We start from the raw sequence: 23,872 nt of genomic DNA, 5'->3' as shown, positions 1-23,872 counted from the left end.
GTTTTAATGACTCTTTACTGCTTACAGTCTACTACTTTTAAAAAAGAGAGACTTTTATCTCTCTTAAGACTATAAACGATTGGACCTTTTTTATGTTTTACATGAAGCTTTGTTTCCATTTGCTCAAAAAAAAAAAAAAAAAAAAAAGTCAATTCAGATCATTCCAGCTCACAGATGCCACTATGGCCTGTAAGCGTTTTCTAGGTTGCTGGGTATGACTTGTTTTAAATGGTTCATTTCTAATTTCAGTTTAATTGTGTAATAGTGTGTTTAATAGATGAATTGGAAAGGTGAAGTCAAAGAACTGAACAATGGCTATGTATTTTCAAGCTTAAGAATTACACAATAAGAATGAAACACGTGAGACAGTTGGATAAACTGATGAGTATTCATTCCTGTAGAATAAAATAAATGTAAGGAGATTTTAAGTTAAATGACTTTATTTGGAATATACTGAGTAGTTTTCAAATTGCTGAGGTGTGCTGCAAAATAAAAAAAAAAAAAACCTGGAAGGTATCTACAGAACAACCACTGAAGTGGAATTAGAGGAATCCAATCATATTAAATATTCTAAATAGTGAAGAGTTCAGTTACAGCATGTAAATGAAAGTCGTGATAGTGGAAGAGTCTTGATTTGTATGCCTCATCTTGAGATCTTTGGGGGAGGGGTGCTGACTAGTTTAAATGCACGTGGAAGAAAGAATGAGTTACACAAAGACAGCAGGAAATTTCTTAAATCTGTGGGAGGGAAGCTTGATCATCATAGCTGAATGGCCTCATTTGGGGGCAGTATAAAACCTTCTGAAATGTTGGTGAAATGTTGACTTTTGGCAGTAAGGTGATCTGGATTATTTTTCTCCGACTGATACTATGGTTAGGCAAATTTGCAGTGGTATGTAGGGCAAAGGATTGGGAATTGAGACCATGAGGGCAGATAGAAATCTGACTTTGAGGAAGTGGGAGGACAGGGACCATCCTTTCCTAAAATTGGCAGCTATTGATAAGTAAGCTCAATTCTTGTATAAATCTATCTTCCCAATAAATAGAGGGGCAGCCCCTGTCAGCCAGGTGCCACCACACGTTGCTCATTTACGCTTCGGGTTAGAATGCTCATTAGAACACTTTATATTTGAACATTTGTTGACGGACTCTTCTGAACATCCTCATAACTTCCTGCCCAGGGTAACAACATAACTGAGTTACTGGAAATTTGGGGCCAGTTTGGTAATTTTGTGATAAAGTTGAGAAATAAAATTACTAAACCCGAAAAGACAGCTGAATAAGTTGTACGAGAGAATTAGTTTAATTCTTTAGCCTTTGTCCTCGAGCCTTACCAGAGTTGCTCTTGGCCTGCGCGGTCCTCCACTTGCTATGGGAGAGCAACCCTGGCGTGAGCTGCTAGTTTTTTAATGGGTTCGTGTAATGTTTTGTGTGTTGGTGTTCATTAGTTTCTAGTGTGTCAGGAACCTTCTGAATTTAAAGTATAGTTCTATGGACTGGAAATTGAGAGTCCACATATGTTTTGTTCCTGAGTCAGCATTAGGAAGAACACTTGTTTTTATATTTCCTACCTGTAACAAATCAGGATAACCTCAGAACAGTTCAGTTATACCAGAAGAAGTGTTTTTGTGTTTTTTAAATTAGTGGATAAGTTCTTTTCTGTTCAGTATATAAGTCTACTGAGCAGTGATTGTGTTAATTGAAGGGAGACTTTTTTTTCTTATTTTTGAGAGCAAATAGGTGATTTGAAAGAGCCAGACATACAGCTTTAGTATTTACTCAACAGAGATGGGGAGGGGAATATTTAAATGTGGCTAAAGAAAGATCTCATGCCTTAAAAGGCATTGCCCTTGTTTATATATAATCTGAAGTTGGTTAAATTGGCTATAATTAAGAACACTCACCATTAGGCACTGTGGAAAAAGAGGTGTAGTTGTGTAGGGTAATGGGTAATATGATGGTTATAGTGATTTGTATATCTGTGTGTATATACACACAGATATACAAATACATATACACACACACACGTGTGTGTGTGTGTGCATGTGTGCAGTGTTTTCTTTGCAGAGAGTTAAAGAATGCAGGTAGTTTTTTTTTTTAGTTCGTTGAAATCTCTCTGAAGTTACTCCTGTCCAAAATCTTTGCAAAATACTTAAGGTAGTACTGGTTAAGTGGTAATAATAGAAACTCACGATAGCAGTGCTTAATCTTGCTTAAGTAAAAATTAAAACAGTTAATTTCCCTTATAGTTCTTTTTTTCACGTCAAGATGGAATTTTTAAAAGCCAGTTTACAGGCCACAGTATCTGTTAATATTGATAATACTGAAACTAAAACTTAATATGTGGTGCTTTAAGTTCATATTAAGATCGTTTATCGAGCTTAATTAATTTAGGAGGAATCAGGCAGAGTTCTTAATCATGACGCTGAAGTATGCTAGTCTAGTAGGAATATATTTTTATCCTACTTTGGTCTCTAATCCCATGTAGCACCAAGCACCTACACAGAATTTCAAGAAAATGAGCCTTTATCCCATCGGATCTTCCCAAGCTTTGCGTTTGAACAATCTTTTGCTTTCGAATAGATTGTAATGTTGAATGTAAACTTTGAATATTTTAGTCTTTCTCTCTCGCTTAACTTTTAAACATCTTTCCACAGCTATGTTAGGAAAGTTGGGTTGGCCATCTGCTCAGTGGGTGTGACCTTGGTGATTTCCTTGCAATAGTGTTGAAGGATTTAAAGTTGTAGGTTTTGATTGCCACTGTAGATTACTGTGTAGGGTTCTCTTCACTTGTCAGATTAAGGGAAAAATAGTATGTGCAAAATAGAGAAGGGAAACCTATGGAAAAACCGGCAGTTTCCTAACCACATCTTGGAGATAATTTTGAAGTTTAAAGGATACAAATGAATTGACCGGAGACTAGTAGTTTGTTTAGACTGAATGTTTTAGTGATCATTTATTTGGACGCTTAGGTAACTTGGGTGGTGGTAGGGGGAGTAGATTTGTAGGAATACTGCAAATTACTTGACTATAAATAGAATTTTTAAGTGTTTTTGACAGGTTTTGAGGGCCTTGAATACCTTATTGCTCCATAATATGGTAATAAATATTCCATGCCAAGACATGTCAGATAACCTGTTCAGCCGAAGTAGGGATGTGGGGTCTCTAAAGGCGACAGTTTGCGTACAGCTGTACATTAAGAACAGTATTTCCAAGTTACATTGTCAGCAAGGTGGCATTCACCTCTAATTTACTGTGTGCTTAAGCACAAATTATGGTGCTTTTCATTAAGCGTTGTATACTGGGTAGTATCAATATTTGCTAATTTCAAGGTCGATAGGTATTGGCAGAATTCATAGTAAGTTTACTCACAGATGAATATCTGCTTTAAAAAGAGATAAGTGATCTAAAGAACACCAGACTTATATTTCAGGTGGTTGTAGCAGTATGGTTTCTATTCTTTTCAAAGCTTATGTTGTGGTGAATTAAAAAAAAGTATCTACTTAAGTGATCACAATATAAATTAAACCCTAGTAGTCGCTCAAAATATTAGGTTATACTGAATAACCTCTTGCCTTAGGTGCCTTAGGTGTGTCTGGCTGATGGTCAAGTGCTGTCATTAACCTGAGTAAAGGTTAAGAAAACTTGTTTTAGACGTTGAAAAACATTTTTGCTGAGCGCCTTTCAATAAGCTTAGTGTGTTCAGAATGCTCACTTTTCTTCAAACTAAAAGCAGTTAGACTGTAAGTGTTGGTTTATAACGTCTTCCCTACCCCGTCCCCTCCATCTCCAGTTCTTTGTCGAGACAGACAATTCATTTTATCAGCAGTGCCACTGGCGTACTGTTGGCGTCCGTGTGCTCCATAGGTGGAAATGCCGAAAGTGCTGGGGAGCCTGTGTGTGCACACTTCCCTCAGTTGGAATGGTGATCTGTTGCTGTTACCAGTAATTAGGTTACGATGTCTAGTTTCCTTAAGTTCTGTTATTATTAAAGTCTTTGTTATTACAGGCACTCTATAAAGATTTTTGATTTTTGTTGAGCAGACTGATTTTGAGTGTAATTATTGATTTATAGCTTAAGGAAGTGTTTTGTCTGCATTTAGTTTTCTAAGTCGAGTTGAGGGTATTTGCTCAGAGAGATGTTCCTAGCAGGCCCTGCATTTTGGGTTTGGTAGGTCAATAAGGAGAGTGGTTATAAAGCCAAGTGATGCAGTTTTACTTCTACTAGTTAACTTTATGGTATGATTATATATGATTCATTTTTTATTATACTCTTAACATTGCAGAAAATGGCAATTAGATGGCAGCCACAGATAGCCATGTAGAAGTCTTGATGAACATTCAAGTTAATTTTAATATCAAGTCAGTTACGGTTGGTGACTGTGGCCAAAAATACACGTACTCATTCTCTACCTGTACTGATTATGTGGTGTTTCTTGAGAGCCTCACCCTGTGCCAGGAACCCTTTCTAGGCACTGGGGGGCAGCAGTGAGCCAGGCCGACAGGGTCTCTGCCCCTGGGATCTTACTTTAAAGGAGTGGCCCATAGTTTTCATATCTTTTGGGAGAATAGTAAGGATTGCTTGTGACCCTAGTGCTGGGGACAGCTGGGCACAGTTAATGACCATCAGAATCTGTCCCAGAAGCTTCCCTGGAGGAAGAAGTCCTTGGGTTTTGCCTGGGAGGGTCTTCTATCCCAGCTGACTGCACCCGAAGATTCCCTGGCCTGGGACATCCTTCCCTCCCTCCTGTTCACCCTCTTGGGCAAAACTGAAGCTCTTCTTTCTCCTAAGGTTTTTCCCACTACCCTCCTTTACCAATCCTTTAGGTCTTGTGTTGGAAGCTGATGATGACTTACTTAACCCAGATATTTAACATTTCAGAGGTAGAGTTGAAACTAAACTGTCTTTCTAAGACAGGAATTTCCAGCATATGCTGTTACCCCACGTGGGAAATAATAGGGATGTACCCACATCATGTCTGATCCAGATACTGAGTTTAGGATTGGTGTCTTTTGGGGAAAGGTTATTTATAGAAAAGTGGAGTTCCCCCAACTTAAAAATGTCACAGACTAGTCAAATTTCTTATAAAAAAAAATTATGTTGAGGTCTGACCTGGGGGACTTTGATTTTGCCAAATTAGGACATTAAAAAAAAAAAAAAAAAGCCTGCTATTGCCACTCTTTCGTTTTATGAAAAGGGTATTTTGGCATCAAAAAGTAGAAGGGACCTCAAATAAAGGACAATCTTTATTCAAATTGGAATTAATTCACATAGCTTTGTGTAGAGCTCATTGAGCAGTTTTTCTATTTCTCATTCAGCTGTTGGCCAGTGAAAACAGTGTTGTTGGGTTTGAGAACTGCTTTTCTAGAGTGTGTGCTGTTACTTTCTTCAGTTAAAATATTACCTGGGACACTAGCACTCAGTAAATATTTGTTGAATGAGTAAATGACTACACAGAAACCCGAATTATCAATCACAGATCCAAATATCATTTAACATCTTGATTAGCATAATCATTAAATATTCTTTTGAGTATGTCTATCCATAAATGTAGATCTAACCCCAGGACCACAGAGTTTTGGAACCTGGCAAGTGGTCCTGTAATTTAACCACCCTCGTTAAGTAGACAGAGAAAGGTGAGGTACGTGGTGGTGCCAGCTTTAAGATTGTGACTTGGCCAGGACTGGAACTCAGGTCTCTGGAGTGTTCTGTCCTACCCAGCAGCCGGTAGCCAGCCCGTGTGTTTATCCTCCACTGTGATTGCAATAAGACTAAGAAATTAAGATAAAATACTTTAGTCCATTCTTTCTGTACCCTAAACTTTGATCTGCAGTCTTATTTAGAAAAGCTTAATGTTAAAGATCTAGTTTACTCAAAACTAAAGATAACAGGGAGTATGAGAATTTTCTTTCTCTGAGCGTAAAGAAGGGAAGAAATGTTTCCTCCTCTTCTGAGCCTACAGGCCCTTGCTCTTTGAGGAAGTGGAGAGAAGGAAAGTTGTGTGTGTTTTTTTAATATAACGTTGACTGTGGTGGGAATAGTTTGCATGTCTTTTTGTTTTCTTGGGTAGAATTAACTGACTTCAGTTAAAGGAGTTGGGACTATTTAAAAACAATTCCTGTGCTTGCTGTAAAGGTGGAGGGTGTTGGCTTTAGAGGTTAATTCTTCTCCAAGAGTGAAAATTAGCTTCTAAATCGGACCCTGTAGAGTTAAATCAACTCATGCATTTTTTACCTGGCTAGTGCATATGTGAAAGGTGGATTAGAAATGAGGGGATCTATTTTCTGATGAAACACTAAGCCATGTTGAACCAGCTATGTTGAGGATTTTATTTTAAATGTGTACATTCACAGAGTAGCTTTGTGTATATTTGTTGTTTGGACAAGGAAGCCCTACCCTGCCTGACGCTGTTAAAAGCACACTGGGATTTGGGCAGTGGAATGAGGGCCAGAATATCCAGTGAACCAAAATACATCAATATCAAGGTTCTGCTTGGCCAGGAGGAGCAATGGTTCTGAGGTGTGTTTCTTGAATGGGGATTTTAGGAAAGGGTCCCATTTTCTTGTGCTTATGTTGTTGACTTATGTATGGGTAATCTTTGAGTGTGCTTTTAGGCATTTGTGTTTCTTGTATGTTTTGCCTGTAAGACAGTTTGAAACTCTGGCTTTTGAAATTTTACCTAAAGTGCTTTTATTGTTATTTTTTACAATTCTTGTAGTCTCTCTACTTATACAGGTTGTTTGTAAGGATACACATGTGCATTTTAATGGCAGTTAAAACATACTCAGCTGAAATTTACAGTTTCTGTCCTGAAACTTTACATTTTAGATGTAAATCATTAAAACACCAGGTTTTCAGTTTAACTGCATGAATTTCTGGCAGTTTGATAAGGGTACTGACTGGATAAAATGCTAATGATTTAATTAACGAGCACTTTAACAGGATGCGCTGTATTAGTTAAAAGTGAAGCAGCTGAATTAGGTACATTCTGTGCTTCGTGGGAAGGACCACTGTGAGTCATCGGCCAGCCTTCTCTTTTCTCTGACTGGAGCTAGCCGTTTCTATTTTTTTTTTCCTCTAGGTTTTGGAAATCCCTTGTCTCCAGGTTGCTGGAATTGACTTCTTGCTCAACTGAATCACTCACTTGATGAAGACAAAGAGAACTAATGCTTTGTGCTGACTCATCTCTGAATCCAAGCACTGGGGAGTCTGTCTGCCTGGTTTGTGGAAAGATCCAGTGATTGTTTTTATCACTGAGCTTCCTGAGACTTCTGAAGATAAGAAGTCCGAGGAATATACACTTTCTTTTGAATTTTCATAACATACTTGCTCTAGTCTTGAAGCCTCGGGCTGCTGGGCGTGTGAGTGACAAGTCTTTACAAGTGGCCTTATTCCAACTCCAGAGATTCCTCACCCAGATTCTAATTTTATATACAATCCTCAAGAGACAGGGAACATGCCAACTCAATCCCTCTTGATGTATATGGATGGACCAGAAGTTATTGGCAATTCTCTTGGCACCCAAATGGAGATCGATGATGCCATGACAATAAAAGGGACCACCGCTGTTCCTTTCAGAGCCACGCAGGAGAAAAACATAATCCAAATAGAAGGGTATATGCCCTTGGACTGCATGTTTTGCAGTCAGACCTTCACACATTCGGAAGACCTCAATAAACACGTCTTAATGCAACACCGGCCTATCCTCTGTGAGCCCGCCGTTCTGCGTGTTGAAGCAGAGTATCTGAGTCCTCTTGATAAAGTTCAGGTGAGAACAGAACCTCCAAAGGATAAGAATTGCAAGGAAAACGAAGAACTTAGCTGTGAAGTGTGTGGGCAGACGTTTCGAGTCGCCTTCGACGTTGAGATCCACATGAAGAAACACAAGGACTCTTTCACTTACGGGTGTAATGTGTGTGGCAGAAGATTCAAGGAGCCCTGGTTTCTGAAGAATCACATGCGAACGCACACTGGCAAATCGGGGGCCAAGAGCAGACCGCAGCCAGGCCTGGAGAGCCCGGCGACCATCAACGAGGTGGTGCAGGAACACGCGGCTGAGAGCGTCTCATCTCCTTACAAGATCTGCATGGTTTGTGGCTTTCTGTTTCCAAATAAAGAAAGTCTCATTGATCACAGGAAGATGCACACCAAAGACACTGCTTCCGGTACCCGCAGCTCACAGACAGACACGCAGCAGGAGGGAATGCTGTCTCCGGGGGAAGAGTTGCTGCAGTTCTTAAACCTAAGACCCAGGTCTCACCCTGAGATCGCGAAGAAGCCGGCCAAATGGATACCTCAGCTGGACCCGTTCACCACCTACCAAGCCTGGCAGCTGGCCACCAAAGGGAAGGTCGCCGTGTGCCGAGAGGTGAAGGAGCAGCCGGGCCAGGAGGGGAGCACTGACAACGATGAGTCCTGTTCAGACAAAGAAGAGCTGGGGGAAATTTGGAATGCGAATAAAAGCCATCCCGAAGGTTCCGGAAAGTCCAAGACAAGTAAAAGCGGTTGTCCAGGTCTCTCACAAGATAAGGAGAAGCCCAGACACCCCACCGGTGAAGTGCCTTCTGTGGACGCAGACCCCAAGTTAGCCAGTAACAAGGAGAAGCCGACACATTGCTCCGAGTGTGGCAAAGCCTTCAGAACCTACCACCAGCTGGTCCTGCACTCCCGGGTGCACAAGAAGGACCGCAGGGCCGAAGCCGAGTCGCTGCCCATGTCAGTGGACGGCAGGCAGCCGAGGACCTGCTCTCTGGACCTGCCCCCCACCCTGGAGGACAATGGAGCCATCGATCGAGAAGGTGGCTCTGAAGACGGGTCCGAGGATGGGCTTCCAGAAGGGCTCCACCTGGGTAAGCTGCTGGGTGGTGCGCTGTCCCTCCTCTGCTCGGTGCCAGAGGACACTAGCTGGTTATCAGGGTGGGGAGGTGGGTTTGAGTCCTGGCTGTTTCTGGTGTCATCCCACTGTTGTAAGTCCCTTAGCCTCTCGGGGCCTTCACTTTCTCATTTCTGTAACAATAGGGTGGAGTTAAAAGGCTTATTGAGGTTTCTTCCTGTTCTAAAAGTGATGTGATTTCATACTTTGCTAACAAGAGACACACATTATTTTATTTTTTTTAAACCAATCTTTACTTTTAAATTAATTAATTAATTTATTTTGGGCTGTGTTGGGGCTTTCTTTAGTTGGGCGAGCGGAGGCTACTCTTGGCTGCAGTGCGCTGGCTTCTCATCATGGTGGCTTCTCTTGTTGTGGAGCACGGGCTCTAGGCGCGCGGGCTCAGTAGTTGTGGCTCACGGGCTCTAGAGTGCAGGCTCAGTAGTTGTGGTTCGCGGGCTTAGCTGCTCCATGGCATGTGGGATCTTCCTGGACCGGGGCTCGAACCCGTGTGCCCTGCACTGGCAGGCGGATTCTTAACCACTGTGCCACCAGGGAAGTCCCAGGACACACGTGATTTTACCTCGTGCATCGGCGCTGCTTCGCTGGGGCGATTTTGCCCCCAGTGGACATCTGGCACTGTCTGGAGACAGTGTTGGTCGTCACCACTGTGTTGGTGTGTGTGCCACTGGCACCCGGTGAGTGGAGGCCTGGGACGCGCTACACATCCTCCCAGGCACAGGGCAGGCCCCCCCCCGTGCCAGTAGTGTCAGGGTTGAGAGATGCTGGCCTTCCCTTACAGTTTCCCAGCATTTCTGGTCTTAATCTATAAAAACAAGTTATCCTTATATGCAGTGCACTTCCCTTTCTATCAAGGGCCAGCTTTCACACGTTTATTCCAAACGGATATCTGTGGGCACAGATCAGTACTGGGAATGGTTGTCAACCAGAGAAAGAGTATTAGGCCATTTGGTGCTGCCTGGTCCCCTGTCCTTTGTGTCTGGGGGCAAGTATTCATTCACAGTCAGCTCATTCACTGAAACAATTTGTAAAGTAAAGAGAATGTGAACACACCAAAGATGATTTAAAGATCTCACTTGCTCAGTCAAAATTTTAATGTACTGATGGCATTTATGGGAAACGGAAGCCATCGCTGAGGGCCTGTTGACCTATTTCTTGAGCCCCAGTGGGCGTCTTCTAGGGCAGAGGACTCCACCTGTGGTTCAGGTTGTGCCCGTCTTCACGTAAACCACAGCTTCTCTATCCATTTAATAATATTTTGTTTGAACAGAGGATTCTGCTGCTGGAGAACACTGAATAAACCCCTGCATAATCAGCACAGGAATGATGAGAACATGAATTAGTCTTAGAGAAACGGTATCGTTTACAGACTGGTCTCGGGTTTAAACATATGCTGGCCTCTTGCATTGTAACTTGACTGTGTGTTGATGTCTCTAAGAACCCCGTGTGTGAGATCCAGGGTGAATGTGACCAGATAATACATCTTCTCTGAAGCTGGTGCCCAGTTCTTTTTCTGATCACAGGATGGATGTGAGAGCAGCGGTTTTCATATCAAATGTTTAGCATGTTTAGAGTTTCCTGGGAGACAGGAAACCTATAGCACTTAGCATGCTTATAATCTTCATTTTTCAGAAATCTAGAAAACGCATTATGGTGTCTTAATGACATCATAAACGTGACTTTAAACCAGCCCTCCAGTTTTCTAAGTGATTCCTCTTAGTGGCAGTGCTGTTCGTGGGCCTGCAGTAATGGGGAGATAATGAGGCCTGTGAGATAGATGTCCCGGTGCCCTGAAAGAAATGAGCTAGCCGGTCACATTCTGCCAGTAGGTGGTGTGGGCGGAACTGGGTGGAAAGCTGGGGCCCAGTCGGCAGGCAGATAGAATAGCCCGTGAGAGTCGGGAGCGCCAGGACTTGCGTTGAGTCTGGTTCTCCCACTGCCTTGTTCTGGGACCCATTTCGTGTTGCTTAACCTTTCTTTGCCCTGATTTCCCTGTTTACAAAATTGGTTCATTGACCCTTGTCTTCCACCTCCCAAGGATGATTTCAACTGCCTATTTATAAAAAGTCCTTTAAAGGGCAGCACAGCAAAATCACAGGTGGTGCCGAAGGAGCAGGAACCAGGTAGATGTGGACGTTTCATGCCCTTTGTTTTAGAATAAAGGCGTTTCATAACGTTGGGGATATGATGCAACATACCGTAAATCCTGACACATAGCTGGAAGTAGGAAATTGCAGTGAGGTGCAAGCCCAGCTACAGAGTTGGGTGTGATTGTCAGAGAGCTGGGCATTCCACGTTAGGGAATGGACTTTCATGAATTAATATTATGATGTGGTCTTCTAGTCTAGATTTATTTTATTGTTATTTACTATCAGCCTGGCTTTCTTTAGATTTACTTTTAAGATCAAAGAGCAGAGTAAATAATTTATCTTTATTGTTTGCAACTTTAAGCTTTAAATAGCTTTAATAATAGTTCATGTAAATTATTTTTAAAAGTCTTCATGACACCGTTTTAGATCAAGGGTTGTCTCTGCTGTCTTAGAGTGTCCGGAGGTTTAGAGGTGGCTACATTGTCTTCAGGGAAGTTTAGGGGTGACAGAGATTTTATAGTCCTGTCTTTTTTTTTTTTTGGCCGTGCCTTGTTCCCCGACTAATTGAACCTGGGCCCTCGGCAGTGAAAATGTGGAGTCCTAACCACTGGACCGCCAAGGAATTCCCTATATAGTCCTGTCTTTATTGTACCTGGAGGCTCACCGTGGTTTACTTATAAGTTGCTTTTTAAAATCAGTGAAATCTATAATCTAGACTGCGGAATGTGGAAAGAGCCAGGAAGAGGCCATTTAATAGGGAATTACAGTTTTTCAAGGCAAAAGGACAAGTTATGCTAAATTTAAAGAGATGACCCGACTTATGTTGTAGTCATATTGTGATGTATGTAATATGACATAATTTAATAATATAAGAGGAGGTTCATCTAGAACTTACGCCCATATATGGCGAGCCGGTACTTTAACTGCAGCACGACTGTCTGGGAGGGCTGCTGTGTCCTCCTCTCATTAGTGGCCCCCCCAGGACCTTCCTTTACTCCCCTGTCCTGATCAGGCCTCAGAGAGTGAAGTTTAAAGTTCAACCCCGTGTCATTTGGGGACAGATTTTGAGTTGTCAGGTACATTTTGCCCGTGTGAGTGCTTGTGGATAATACAACCTGCTTTCCAAAAACGTTGCTGAATTTTGACAAACTTTCCTAGGTGTTTGCCCAGGGCCAAGCTTTTTTATTTTCTGTAAAGATTAAGTTGTGCTCACTGCCCTCTAGTGGTAACTTGCTTAAGCTTAAGGTAAAAAGTTTTTCCTCTGGTGGTTGGGAAAGTCGGTGATTTGTATTGGCTTGGTTTTACAAATTATTTATTCTGAAGAAGCTGGTTATTCCAGCCTGTGTGCAGGTCCAGCTTGAGTTTGCCAGGTTCTGCGTGTCTCAGACTTGTTGGGAGAGCGGACAGCTGCCCGTTGGTTTCAGTCTATTAAATGGTCCTGTGATCGAGGTAGATGAAGAACTGAATCTTTAACAGTGAACTCTGCTGTGCTCAGAAAAAAATCTGATGCACACGTGCTTTAATACTGCAGGCAACCTCAAAGCAACATTTGGCATGTTTTTAGCCAATACCTCATACAAAAATTATTTTATACTTTCCAAAAATGCTTCTATCAAGAATCTTTAAGAGTCAGCTCGCCCTGTTCACATACTTGAGCCATCTTCTTACATGAATTATTTTTGTTTCTGTTTTAAGATAAAAATGATGATGGAGGAAAAATAAAGCATCTTACATCCTCAAGAGAATGTAGTTATTGTGGAAAGTTTTTCCGTTCAAATTATTACCTCAATATTCATCTCAGAACACATACAGGTAAGGAACTTCTTAGATTTGTTTACAGCATGTATTAGTTCAGAGGATTATGATGTAGTTCTGTGTCTGATTTTTTTTTTTCTTGTTGTGTTATTCAGATATTCTGCTAGATCCTTGGACTAGCTTAAGGATATATGTGTAGTCTGTTGATTGTAGCTGTCATTTTGATTCCTTTAGTGTCATTGTAACTTGAACTGTTCTTGTTGTGAAGTTAATTTCTCCTTTATCCTCTTATTAAAACCTCTTTAACATTTTTTAATGCCACAGCTCTTTCGCATTAATTTTTATGATTTAGAATGCAATGAATATATTTAACAATCATTAATTTATTTTTAAGTTTATTTTAATTAATTAATTTGGGGGGGGCCGTGCCACACGTCTTGTGGGATCTTAGTTCCCCGACCAGGGATTGAACATGCGCCCTCGGCGGTGAAAGCGCGGAGTCCTAACCACTGGACCGCCAGGGAATTCCCAGTAATCTTTTCTTTAGGCTGTAGAAGCAGCTGTAACATAATGGTTTAGGAGGCTGTGTGGACTTGAATTTGCATCTCTTCTGCTCACTGGCGTACAACCTTTGGGAAATTACTTAACTCTTCTGCGCTCCCATTTTCTTAGCTGTAGAAGTGGGATAATATTCACTCCCGTAGGGCTGTTATGAAGATTAAATGAGATAATTTTAAAGTGTGCTTTTAAATTTTTAAAATTAAAGACGTGTTCACGTTTTCAAATATTTGGGGTAGAAAGGGTGATGAAGCAAACAACTCATGACAGATCCTGGATGTGAAGATTAATAGACAAGAAGGGAAAAGGAAAGGACCCCATTTTCTCTGTCTTATTTGTTTCGATGCCTTTCATAAACTTCTGTAATAGAGTGACATTTCTTGTTTTAGGTGAAAAACCATACAAATGTGAATTTTGTGACTATGCTGCAGCCCAGAAGACCTCTCTGCGGTATCACCTGGAGAGACATCACAAGGACAAGCAGACTGATGCTGCTGCTGAAGTCAGGAACGAGGGGAAAAACCAGGAGACGGAAGATGCACTTCTAACCGCTGACAGTGCGCAAACCAAAAATCTGAAAAGATGTTCTGATGGTGCCAAAGATGTTAAAGGCAGCCCATCTTCAAAGCAACTGAAGGGGATGGCCCCTGCCTTTCAGAACATTCTGGGCAGTGCTGTCCTCTTAGCAGTACACAAAGATACTCAGGATTTCAGTAAAAACGCAGCTGATGACAGTGCCGATAAACTGAGCAAAAATCCTGCCTCTGCTTATTTGGACGTGTTAAAAAAGAGATCAGCAGTTGAACCTCAGGCACACAACCTCACTTGCAGAACAGAAGTGGACGTGGCCCCTCACCCAGACGGCCGGGCGGCCCATCACGTCCAGGTAGGCCACAGAGAGAAGAAAGCGGAGGTCGATGCCGACTGTCAGGAAAAGCCCTTAAACTTATCCCTCGGGGCTTCCCACTGCTGCCCGGCAGCTTCTTTGGGTAAAAGTGTGACCACGAGTACCACCTGCCCGTTCTGCACCTTCAAGACATTTTATCCAGAGGTTCTAACGATGCACCAGAGACTAGAGCATAAGTACAACCCAGACAGCCACAGGAACTGTCGGAACAAGTCTCTGCTTCGAAGTCGACGGACCGGATGCCCCCCAGCTTTACTGGGGAAAGATGTGCCTCCCCTGTCGAATCCCTACAAGCCCAAGCCCAGGCCCGCCTTCCCAGCGCAGCCCAGACCCGTGCCGTCCGAGAAAGCGAAGCCCACCCCCCCGGGGCCCGGCAAAGCCCCTCTGACTTCAGGGATCGACTCCAGCACTTTAGCCCCCAGCAACCTGAAGTCCCACCGGTCGCCGCAGAGCCTCGGGGGGCCGGGGGCCGCGGCCCGGCAGCCGCCTTCCGAGATGTTCGCCAAAGCCAGCGCAACCCCGGCCCCGGCCCCGGCCGCGGATAAAGCCAAGCGGCTGGAGCCCAAGCCCAAGCCTCAGCCTCCTGCCGGGGCCCCGGCCCAGTCCGCCCCGGGCGCCGCCCTCAATGGCTGTAGCGACCACACCCCCAGAAATGACGGCCTCTGGGCGCCGCCGGCCCGGGACTACTTCTGCGGCCGCGGCGCCGAGCCGGACGAGCCGCTCCCCAAACGGGTGAGGGTCGGGGCGCCGGCCCTCGACGGGGACCAACCCGGCCCCCACTACCGGCGGCCTTTCGACCTCCCCAAGTTCCATGTGGTGCGTGGCCTCACGTCGCTGCTGCCCCCCGAGTGCGCGTGCCCGCCGCCCACCGCGCTGCCTGCGCGGCCCCGCTTCTTGGCCACCGGTGAGGCGGACGCGGCCGTGCTGCCCGCGCAGAAGCCCTTCGCTGCGGCCGGAGCTCTGTTCCCCTGCGGCCCCGCGGCCCCTGCGGCCGGGTCGGCGCTGGAAGGTGGGTGTCCTGGAGGTGGGGGCTTCCGGGAGGGCGAGACGTGCCGAGACAGGGCAGTGGTTCGGGGCCCCCAAGCTCAGCCCTGCAGGACGAAAGCTTATTCCCCAGTGTTTCATTTCGCTCTTTTAATTTAATTTTCTCCCTGGTTGGGAGGATGGTGGAAAGCGCTTGAGGACCCAGGAGTCTGATGTCAGGTGTCATTTACGCCCGCTCACCTGACTTCATCGTGGTCTAGTTTTCTCCTTTGCGCGTGTGTGTTGCGTCCAGCGCTCCAGCCCAGCCCAGCCCAGCCCAGCCCAGCCTGGGAGGTGGGAGCCCGCAGGTGGGGTACTTCTGTCCAGGTCTCACCACCCCTACTAGACTGTGAACTCACTCAGGGCAGAAAATGCGTTTTATGTAACTTTGATATGTAACCCTGTCAGGTGCCCGGCACAGGGCGGTGCCAGGGGTGCTCAGTAAATACCCATGAGGGTCCTTGATCCACCAGAGCAGAAGGCTAAGAACTGCTGGTTGAACCATCTTTTGAACAGCTTGATGTTCAGACTTACAGAACTGTACTGCCTTCTTTAGCCTTTGTTAAATATTTAAGTGAATTGTAAAAAGCACAGTTTTTCCCCATATTGTCCATGACGCTGATAGATACTTTGGTGTCTTTAATGCCTTTGCTAACCCATGACAGTTTCATAGAGGTGTCTGACACATACCTGTGCCTGCAAAAAAGTAGATCAGAGTGTCGTGGGGACCTGTCCCCCTTGGAAAACGTGATGAAACCAACATGCCTTCTTTAGTCGGATATAAACTCTGCAGGTTTGTCCGCCCCAAAGGGACAAATCCATTTTGAACCTCTCAGTTTGTATTTATTTCAAATTAAAGATTCTGTGTGGTGACAATGCTCCGTCAACAAGGATGGCTTGATGCCAGTTGATCTGGTAGGGACAGCAAATTAAAAAACAATTGCTTTCATACAGTCCAGTGACTTTTATAAAAATTCTGATGAAGAGATAATTTTTGCTGCCTTTTGATTAGAAGCGTCCCTTTTTTTCCCCCTCCTTGGCACTTAAAATGGACATGAGTCATAACTGTGTCTTTACTTGAAGAGAAAAGGCTCTGTGTTGCAAGTAAATCAGTCTTTTTTTCCCTCCTCCTCCTCCACACAGTTTTGGTTCATGATACACAAAGGTTTAAAATCCTTACGCTGCTGTTTCCTTTTAGCTTTTTAATTTTTACTAATGACCACCTAGCACTTAGATAATTTTAGCTTTAGTGACTTAAAATTCTGTGCTAAGAAATGTCCTCATGGCATTTAAAAACATTTCACCTTGTAAGTAACTTTATAACATGTATGCATCTTATGTGTTCTGGTCACATTATCAGTTAGGAATTTTGAAAATTGACTTCTAACATCCCACACACATCTTACCTAACTGTTGAACTTAATTCTAAATGCCCTTTTATGCTTTTTTTTTTCAATCAGGAAAAAGGCCTGTGTCCTATCAACACTTATCTAGCAGCATGCTACAGAAGAGGAACTATGAGAATTTTATTGGGAACGCACATTATCGACCAAATGACAAAAAAACTTGATTTCCTATTTTGGGGATGAAAGGTGAGCACATACAATGTATTGATTTTACTTAATTGAAAATAAACCATCTAGCTTATCCAGTATAATAATAAAAAGTAAAACTGCTTTGAATTTGACTTTTGAAGTGTCTTAAAACAGAGTCCTCCCGGTCTCTGCGTATCAGCGGCGATGATAATGGTAAAAACAACAATAGCAACTGGAAGTTACTCAGCATTTGTTTCATGCCAGGCGTTGAGGGAAGTGTTTTATCGCCATCAGCTCATTTAATCCTTCTTACAGCATCAGGTCAGGGGTTAGCCAACTGCCCGCCACCTGTTTTTGTCAATAAAGTTTTATTGGCACACAGCCACATCCATTCCTTTACGTATTGTCTGTGACTGCTTGGTGCCACAGCAGCAGAGGTGGGTAGTTGTGACAGGGACTTCATGGCCTGCAAAGCTGAGAATATTAACTGTCTGGCCCTTTACAGAAAAAGTTTGCCGATCCCTGGGTTAGGAGGTCCTGTGCCCACTTTACAGATGTGGAGACTGAGACTTGGATTATGTAACTTGCCCAGCGCCTTACTCTGCCTACTTTGGGTTGTAGGTCTGCACGGTCCAAGGCCTGTGCCCCAACCCTCCAGTTTAAGAGCTTGTTCAAAGCCTTTATAAATCCTTATCTGTTGGGGGTGGGGAGTGGGACAGAGCAAGTAGGTTTCTTTCGACTTGTTGGTTCACATGGCGAATGTATCTAACGGTAGCTACCCCAAAGCCTCAGTGTTCTTGGAGCTGTACACGTGTTAGTTTAGTTACTTCCAAGTTTGGGCAGAGGGCATGATGTCTGTGTGAGAGTCACACTAGGACGCTTTTAACAATAAATTGAGTGGAAAGATTGGGGCTCATGGACTGATGTAGTTCCCTCCCAGATAACTCGTCCTGTCAAACCACCACCATATCCCCATGGAGCAGACTTTTGACTGAGTACGTGCTAGATCTAGGTACAGAGATAAAGACTTACGGACCAGGGCAGAATTTCTCCTTCTGTTTTCACTGGGACACATGGGGCCCGTCAGCCTCTGCAGCTCTACATCCTTCTCTCCCGCTCAGGTGATGCCAGTGGTGTGAGACTGGTGTCATCACAGGAATGAGATTAAATACACTCTGCCTTAAAACATGAAAACAGAAAATTTATAGGTTGTAAGCAACAGATTGTTTGCACTGCATGTAACAGCAGGTGGGAACCGTCCTGTTTATCCAGCTCCGGCCTCTTCCTGCAGCCTCTGGGCTACTCTGCTTGCATTTCTCTCTTCCCGGGAACATCCTTCCTGCACCCTCTTTGCCAAACAACCTCGTTCTGAGACTTCAGGACCAGCTCACATACCATCTCTGCAGAATGTTTGCCGGGAACTGGGGCTTCCCTGTTTGTGTCCCGTCTGAGCTGTGGTTCTTACCCGTTTGTGCCCATCTTACCTGTGCATCGGGCTTCCACTCCAAGCTAAGCTGCGGAGGAGTCTCCTTCATTCAGTGGCTGGCCCATCGCTGGGAATTTCAGCCATACAACTTGATAGGTGTTGGCTGAACAAATACTGTTACACTCTGTGCCATGATTTTCCCTTTCATAGGGTATAAACTTCCAGAGTTTCTTATAGGTGGCAGTTGCCTTTGGCAACTGTGTCAGATACAAATTCTGGTTCTTGGTTAACTCATCTTCATTAAATCACTGTTAAGTATATATTAGCACCCCCTAAATAGTGCAGCTTTTATTTATTTAGACTCCCGAGACTTTGGTCACAAAATGTAAGCTTAAATGGAACCCATTGCATTTCTAGATCCCTTTAGCTCTATTTATTTATTATACTTTTTTTTTCTTTTTTAAGGTTTTTGTAAACTGTATTTAGTTTTATCCTAATCATTTTTAAACCTTTCCCCCCCACCCCTCCTTAGGTCTTGATGGATATAAATGTGTACTCTCCATGAAATTGAATTAGTTCATCTTTTGAAAAAGCAGATGGTGAAAGCTACTGAAATAAGCTGTGATTGTACTGTACATATAACATATAAAGAACACTACAGTTTTGTAAAGTTGTTCTGTTAACTTTTGTACCAAATAGCAATAAAAACTATAGTTGGAACAGTTGGGTTGTACACAAATGGAGACCGGACATCTCTATTTTGCCCTGAATAATATTTTTTTTAGAATTGACCAAATAAGAAGTGGAGTTTTTTTGCATACTTGAGCGCTGCTGAAAAGAAATCATTTGGGCTGGGGGGTGGGATGGGGAGAAAGTATATAACGCTTGCACCTCAGGTAAAACTGTAAATATATGTTGTAAACCTGCTTGTTTAAAACTGTGTGTATTCTTTTCTCTAATGTTGCTCATCACTTTGAGCATGTTTCTGCTACTTGTCCTCTTTCATTTAAAATGTATGTTTTTTAAAAAAGAATTTCTCAATGATTTGTATTATGTTAAATCCTCCACAGTCTGTTGTCTTAACAGAATTGTTAACAGAAGCATTGACCCCCTATGAATATGTGCTGCATGTATGGAGATCAGCCATTCTGAATTTGGTGCCCTTTTACTGCAAATTTCAGTATGTCATCTGAGAAAGACGCAGATCCACAGTCCTTTTCTGAGGGAATGGCATGGTTTGTGGGATTTTTAAGTGTGTGTATCTACAGGGAAACATTTCCTCTGTAGGCCAGCCACACATTGAATAAGCATACCAAATCGTATGTGGAGTTACTTAAATTTGTTTTCTATCAAACTTATCATTTTTGTTGGACAGTTCCTGGGTTTTTCTGGCATTTGCCTAAATTCGTATATAAAAATATAAACACTAAATTGTACATGTGAATTATATGTATATTGGAAACAATTTTAAAAGAAATGAAAGTTTCGGGGTAAATTTTAGGTTTGCATTTGGAAGTCTTGGTGTGTCTGGCATTTGGGTTAACTGTGGACACACTCAGGTTAATTACAGACACATGGATTTTGCAGGAGTGTGTGCTGGCCAAGTTTTCTGATACTCAGGGGAGAGGTGATCTGTTTTGAGACCTCAGTTGTCTTCCCATTTTTGGTTGTTTTGAAGCAGCGGCGTTTTTCTCAGTGTACATGCAATTTGGGTTTTAATGAGAGGCTAGCCACCAGCTGGCTTACTAGATGTTTTAAACTTCTGTTCTCTTAATCCGCCGTCCATGGCTGAGTGTATTCTGCAGTACCTGGGTTTAGCGACCACAAAATACTTCATTAACAAAACTGTTCCAAAAATAAATTTGCACTGTTAATTTTTCTTGCCCTGCCCTTCTCCATTAGAGCAAGGGTAATGTCCTCAAAGAATCCTGATGTTTTTTTGTTTGTTTTCATTATGCAACATGACACCTACTCGATAGAAAAGTCTTAACTCCCAGGTGAAAAGGGAGACCTGGTTTGAGATCAGTCTGCTGGCATCATGAAGTGCTTTGTATCAGGAAAGTGTACACTATTTACCTTTCTTCCTGTTCACAAGCTGAGCCATATGTACATAATCTAGATTTTTGTTTTCATAGTTTTGCACTTTTATAGCCTACTTTTGAAGATTAACACATTTGCAAGATGATTGACCTGATCCTTACCTAATCCAATGAGTGTTACAGAAAGCTTGCTGTGATGATAAATATAAATCTTAAAACGGGATACATGATGATAGAGGGCTGAAATTTAAATCTGTATTTAAAAAAAAAAATCACCAAATCTATTTGAAAACAAGTCAATTCGTGTTATGCTGAAATTTTGGGGGGCTTTCAGATTTCTCCTTTTTAACCACATTTCTGAGTGCATAAAAATACCAGTTTTTTTTTCTTTCCACAGCCCTTGTATTCCAAAATATGTTTTTTTTTTTTTTTTTTTTGGTCCATCAGTATTAACTATTGGGATACTACTGGTTTTGTGTGTTTTTTTTTTTTTTCCTTTGAGACAACAGTACATATAATAGAGGTACAATCTGTTGGATTTTTGTTTATGTATTTATTTCATTCCAGTTTGATTTATTTTAATTGTTGATACTTAAGTTGTCAAACCGTAGACATTACTTGTTTTATTTATGATATATTTCAGCTTAAAGTTATGTTATTATATGTGGATGTAAATATAGATTTGGTGTTTTGCAGTCTTGGGCTTTGGTCTTTATTGTGTCCCTGCTTTCTGATTTTGTTTTAACTTTTTATAAATGTAATTTTAGACATACACAATAATAGATTAGTATAATGAGTCCCCATGTGCTCGCCAGTGACACTTTGCCAGTCTCCTTGTGATTCCCCACCCCTTTCCTGAGTATTTTAAAGCAAATCTTAGACATGATTTAATTTCATTCCTCAGATACTTCTAAGTATCTCTAACAGATAAGGGCTTTTCCTGATCACACCTAAGTAAACGGAAAACGATTTCTCATAACTGACCTCCATGTCTGTCTGCATTCCCTGGTTGTCTCAGAAACATCTTCTGACAACTGGTAAGTTGCAGTCAGGATCCAAACAAGATCCACTTACTTGGTTTAGTTGATAGGTTTCTTAACCCGATTTTCTCACACACACACACACACTTCATGACATTTTATTTATTGAAGAAACTGGGTCATTTGTCCTATAGAAGTTCTCACTTTCTTGTTTGGGTTTATTGCATATTTGTGGTTTCATCTAACCTGTGTCTCCAGCCTCTATATGTAGTCCTATAAACGGGTAAATAAAAGTCTAGAGGTTTAAAGTAGATCTCAATTTTGGGGAGGTGGGGGCTTCTTCATCCCATCGCACTTCAACTGCATCACCTCTGGACACGTACAATGTGTGACTGTTAACTACTTTCATGTATTCAACCCTTTTTTTCTGTACAGTTTCTCAAATAGCTAAAGTTCAAAATTTTTGCATGGATAGGCTGACCATATCTTAGCCCGGCTCAGGCAAGTGCTGAAAAAAAAAGAAGGCAAGAGCCCTCCGTGGCTGTGTAATGTCAAGAGGGTGAGAGAGCTGAACTTCCAGAGGCTGCACTCGACCCCCTCCTTGGACAGACGAGGAGCCCGAGGTCCCCAGAAGGCCACATGTGATCCCAAGGCCAGACAGCTTTGCTGGGCGTTATGAGGGAGGCATCTCTTCTGTTACGCTCGGCTCTCTTTCCAAGGGTCAGAGAGAAGTGCAGAATCTCAGGTTCATTTTCAGACTTGGTTAGACCTAAGTCTGCCCTTCCTTTTTCAGAGCTTGGCCGTTTGTGGTGCCTGGGTGACATCTCTGTGCCAGTGTCTGGGACTTGGGCACCTGATGTTAATCCAATTGTATAGCCTTTCAGTGAGATTCTACTTCCTAGTATGAATGGGACATACTCATGTGACAAAAGATTTCCGTGAGTTTATGAAAAGTTATACCAAAGAAGAAAAGAAATCACATTTCTTTTCTGCCTTTTACCCTTATTCGTCACAGTGAAATTGCATCCTCACTTTTACGCACACATCAAACTCCCGAACGTCTATGGCTCCTATGGACTGTAGCCACAGCATCAGAATCACCTGGCATGTCTCCCAGCCCGACCTCCCCTGGATTCTGCTTGGCAGGTCTGGAGCAGGGTTAAGAAACCTGAATGCCTACCAAGCACACCAGGTGATTCTCACTTACTCCAAAGAGTGAGAAGTTACCTAAGGTTCCTGGACATTCTATTTGGGCAGCTGTAATCTCATCATAATGATGGTTAAAGTGTCCCTGAGCTTCGTGCCTCACAAGCATCATCGTCAGTGGACTGATTGCCATCCTCAGCACCCCAGGGATTTTCACTTTAACCCGCAGCAGCCCCAGCAGGGATTTTAGGAACAGGTGGATCTTTCCCTTCCATGCCTCTTGACATGGCAGGACCCGGCAGGACCCAGGGTTCAGGGCTCTGTCCACATTGGTCCAGCCTCAGGACTGTCCACGCCCTGGCCCTGCCCCTGAGCCCAGATGTGTCGCTCACAGCTGCCTCTTGCACATCTGCACCCGGGTCCCCAGCTGGCATCTGAGCTCAACACGCCCGGAATGATGGCAGCCCATGACAGCCCGTCTTCCTCCCTCTGTGGAATGGACCAAACCCTTTCAGTCACCCTGGACTCCTCTTCCTCATTTCCCGTCCAAGCTAAGCAAACTTGTTCCCTCTTCCTTCAAAACACCTCCGGACATATGGACGTTTCCCGTCACCTCCATTGCCATCACCCTAGACCAAGACACGAACTTCACCTTGATGACTTCACCTTCTCAGTCTCTCCTCTTCCCTCTTTAATCTCTTCTTCCAGCTAATCACATGGCTGCCAGAACTATCTTTTACAATAGAGGTCATTTTACCCCATCCTTGCTCAAACCCTGCAATGATCTTACATGACTCGCAGTATAAAACCCAATCCTGGCCATGGCTTTGCTCACCAGGCCTGACCCCTGGTTTCCCCCCATCCCCTCCTCTCATTGATTACGGCAACCACAGGGGACTTGGTTGTCCTTCTGGAACACCTTAGGCACCTTCCTCTTTCAGCAGTGATGCCCTTGCTGTTTCATGCCTGGTACCTCCTTTACCTTGGACAATCCACATTCAAGTGCTCATACGTCACCAGCCCCCAAGTCTCTCCAGCCCTCTCCGTCTCTGGATCTGGCATTATTTTTCTTCCTAGCATTCAGCACCACCTGCCATTATAATGTGCATTTGTTTGGTTGGTCTTCCCCCAGTTGAAGGTGAACTCCCTGAGGGCAGAAATTTGTTATCAGTGTATCCCCAGGCCTATGCAGAGCTTGGCACTCTTAACATTTGTTGGCAGAATGGATGGATGGATAGAAGGATGGATAATCTATGTGGTTTATTCTAGCCCAGCAATTCATTAAAGACGGAGAGGTGTTTGCCTAGAATTATGTCAGAATAACCTCATACCTTTGAAATGAATCACTGAGTTCCTTGACATAAGCATTTCCATGGCAGCAAATGTCATTTGCACTCACCACTGCTTAGTTTATTTTTGCTTATACAGCAGTATACAAAGTGAGAGGAGTTTTACCGAGAGGTTGATTGTGGGTTGGACTGGTATTTTAGAGGAATAAACGGTAGCTAGGATTGAGAGA

General features: G+C 43.2%; 1 protein-coding gene across 1 annotated transcript; it reads left to right on the top strand.

Moving 5' to 3' along the window:
* Positions 1 to 7,442: 7,442 nt before the first annotated feature.
* Positions 7,443 to 16,864, top strand: ZNF217 (zinc finger protein 217). Its single transcript, XM_079719432.1, has 4 exons — positions 7,443 to 8,850; positions 12,680 to 12,796; positions 13,687 to 15,213; positions 16,688 to 16,864. Exons 1-4 carry the CDS (start codon positions 7,458 to 7,460, stop codon positions 16,795 to 16,797), a joined length of 3,147 nt encoding a protein of 1,048 aa, XP_079575558.1. The 5' UTR covers positions 7,443 to 7,457; the 3' UTR covers positions 16,798 to 16,864.
* The last annotated feature ends 7,008 nt before the right edge of the window (positions 16,865 to 23,872 follow it).

Source organism: Hyperoodon ampullatus, assembly GCF_949752795.1.
Source record: "Hyperoodon ampullatus genome assembly, chromosome: 14".
In the NCBI taxonomy this organism is placed as follows: domain Eukaryota; kingdom Metazoa; phylum Chordata; class Mammalia; order Artiodactyla; family Ziphiidae; genus Hyperoodon; species Hyperoodon ampullatus.
This window is presented reverse-complemented; position numbering and strand designations above follow the sequence as displayed.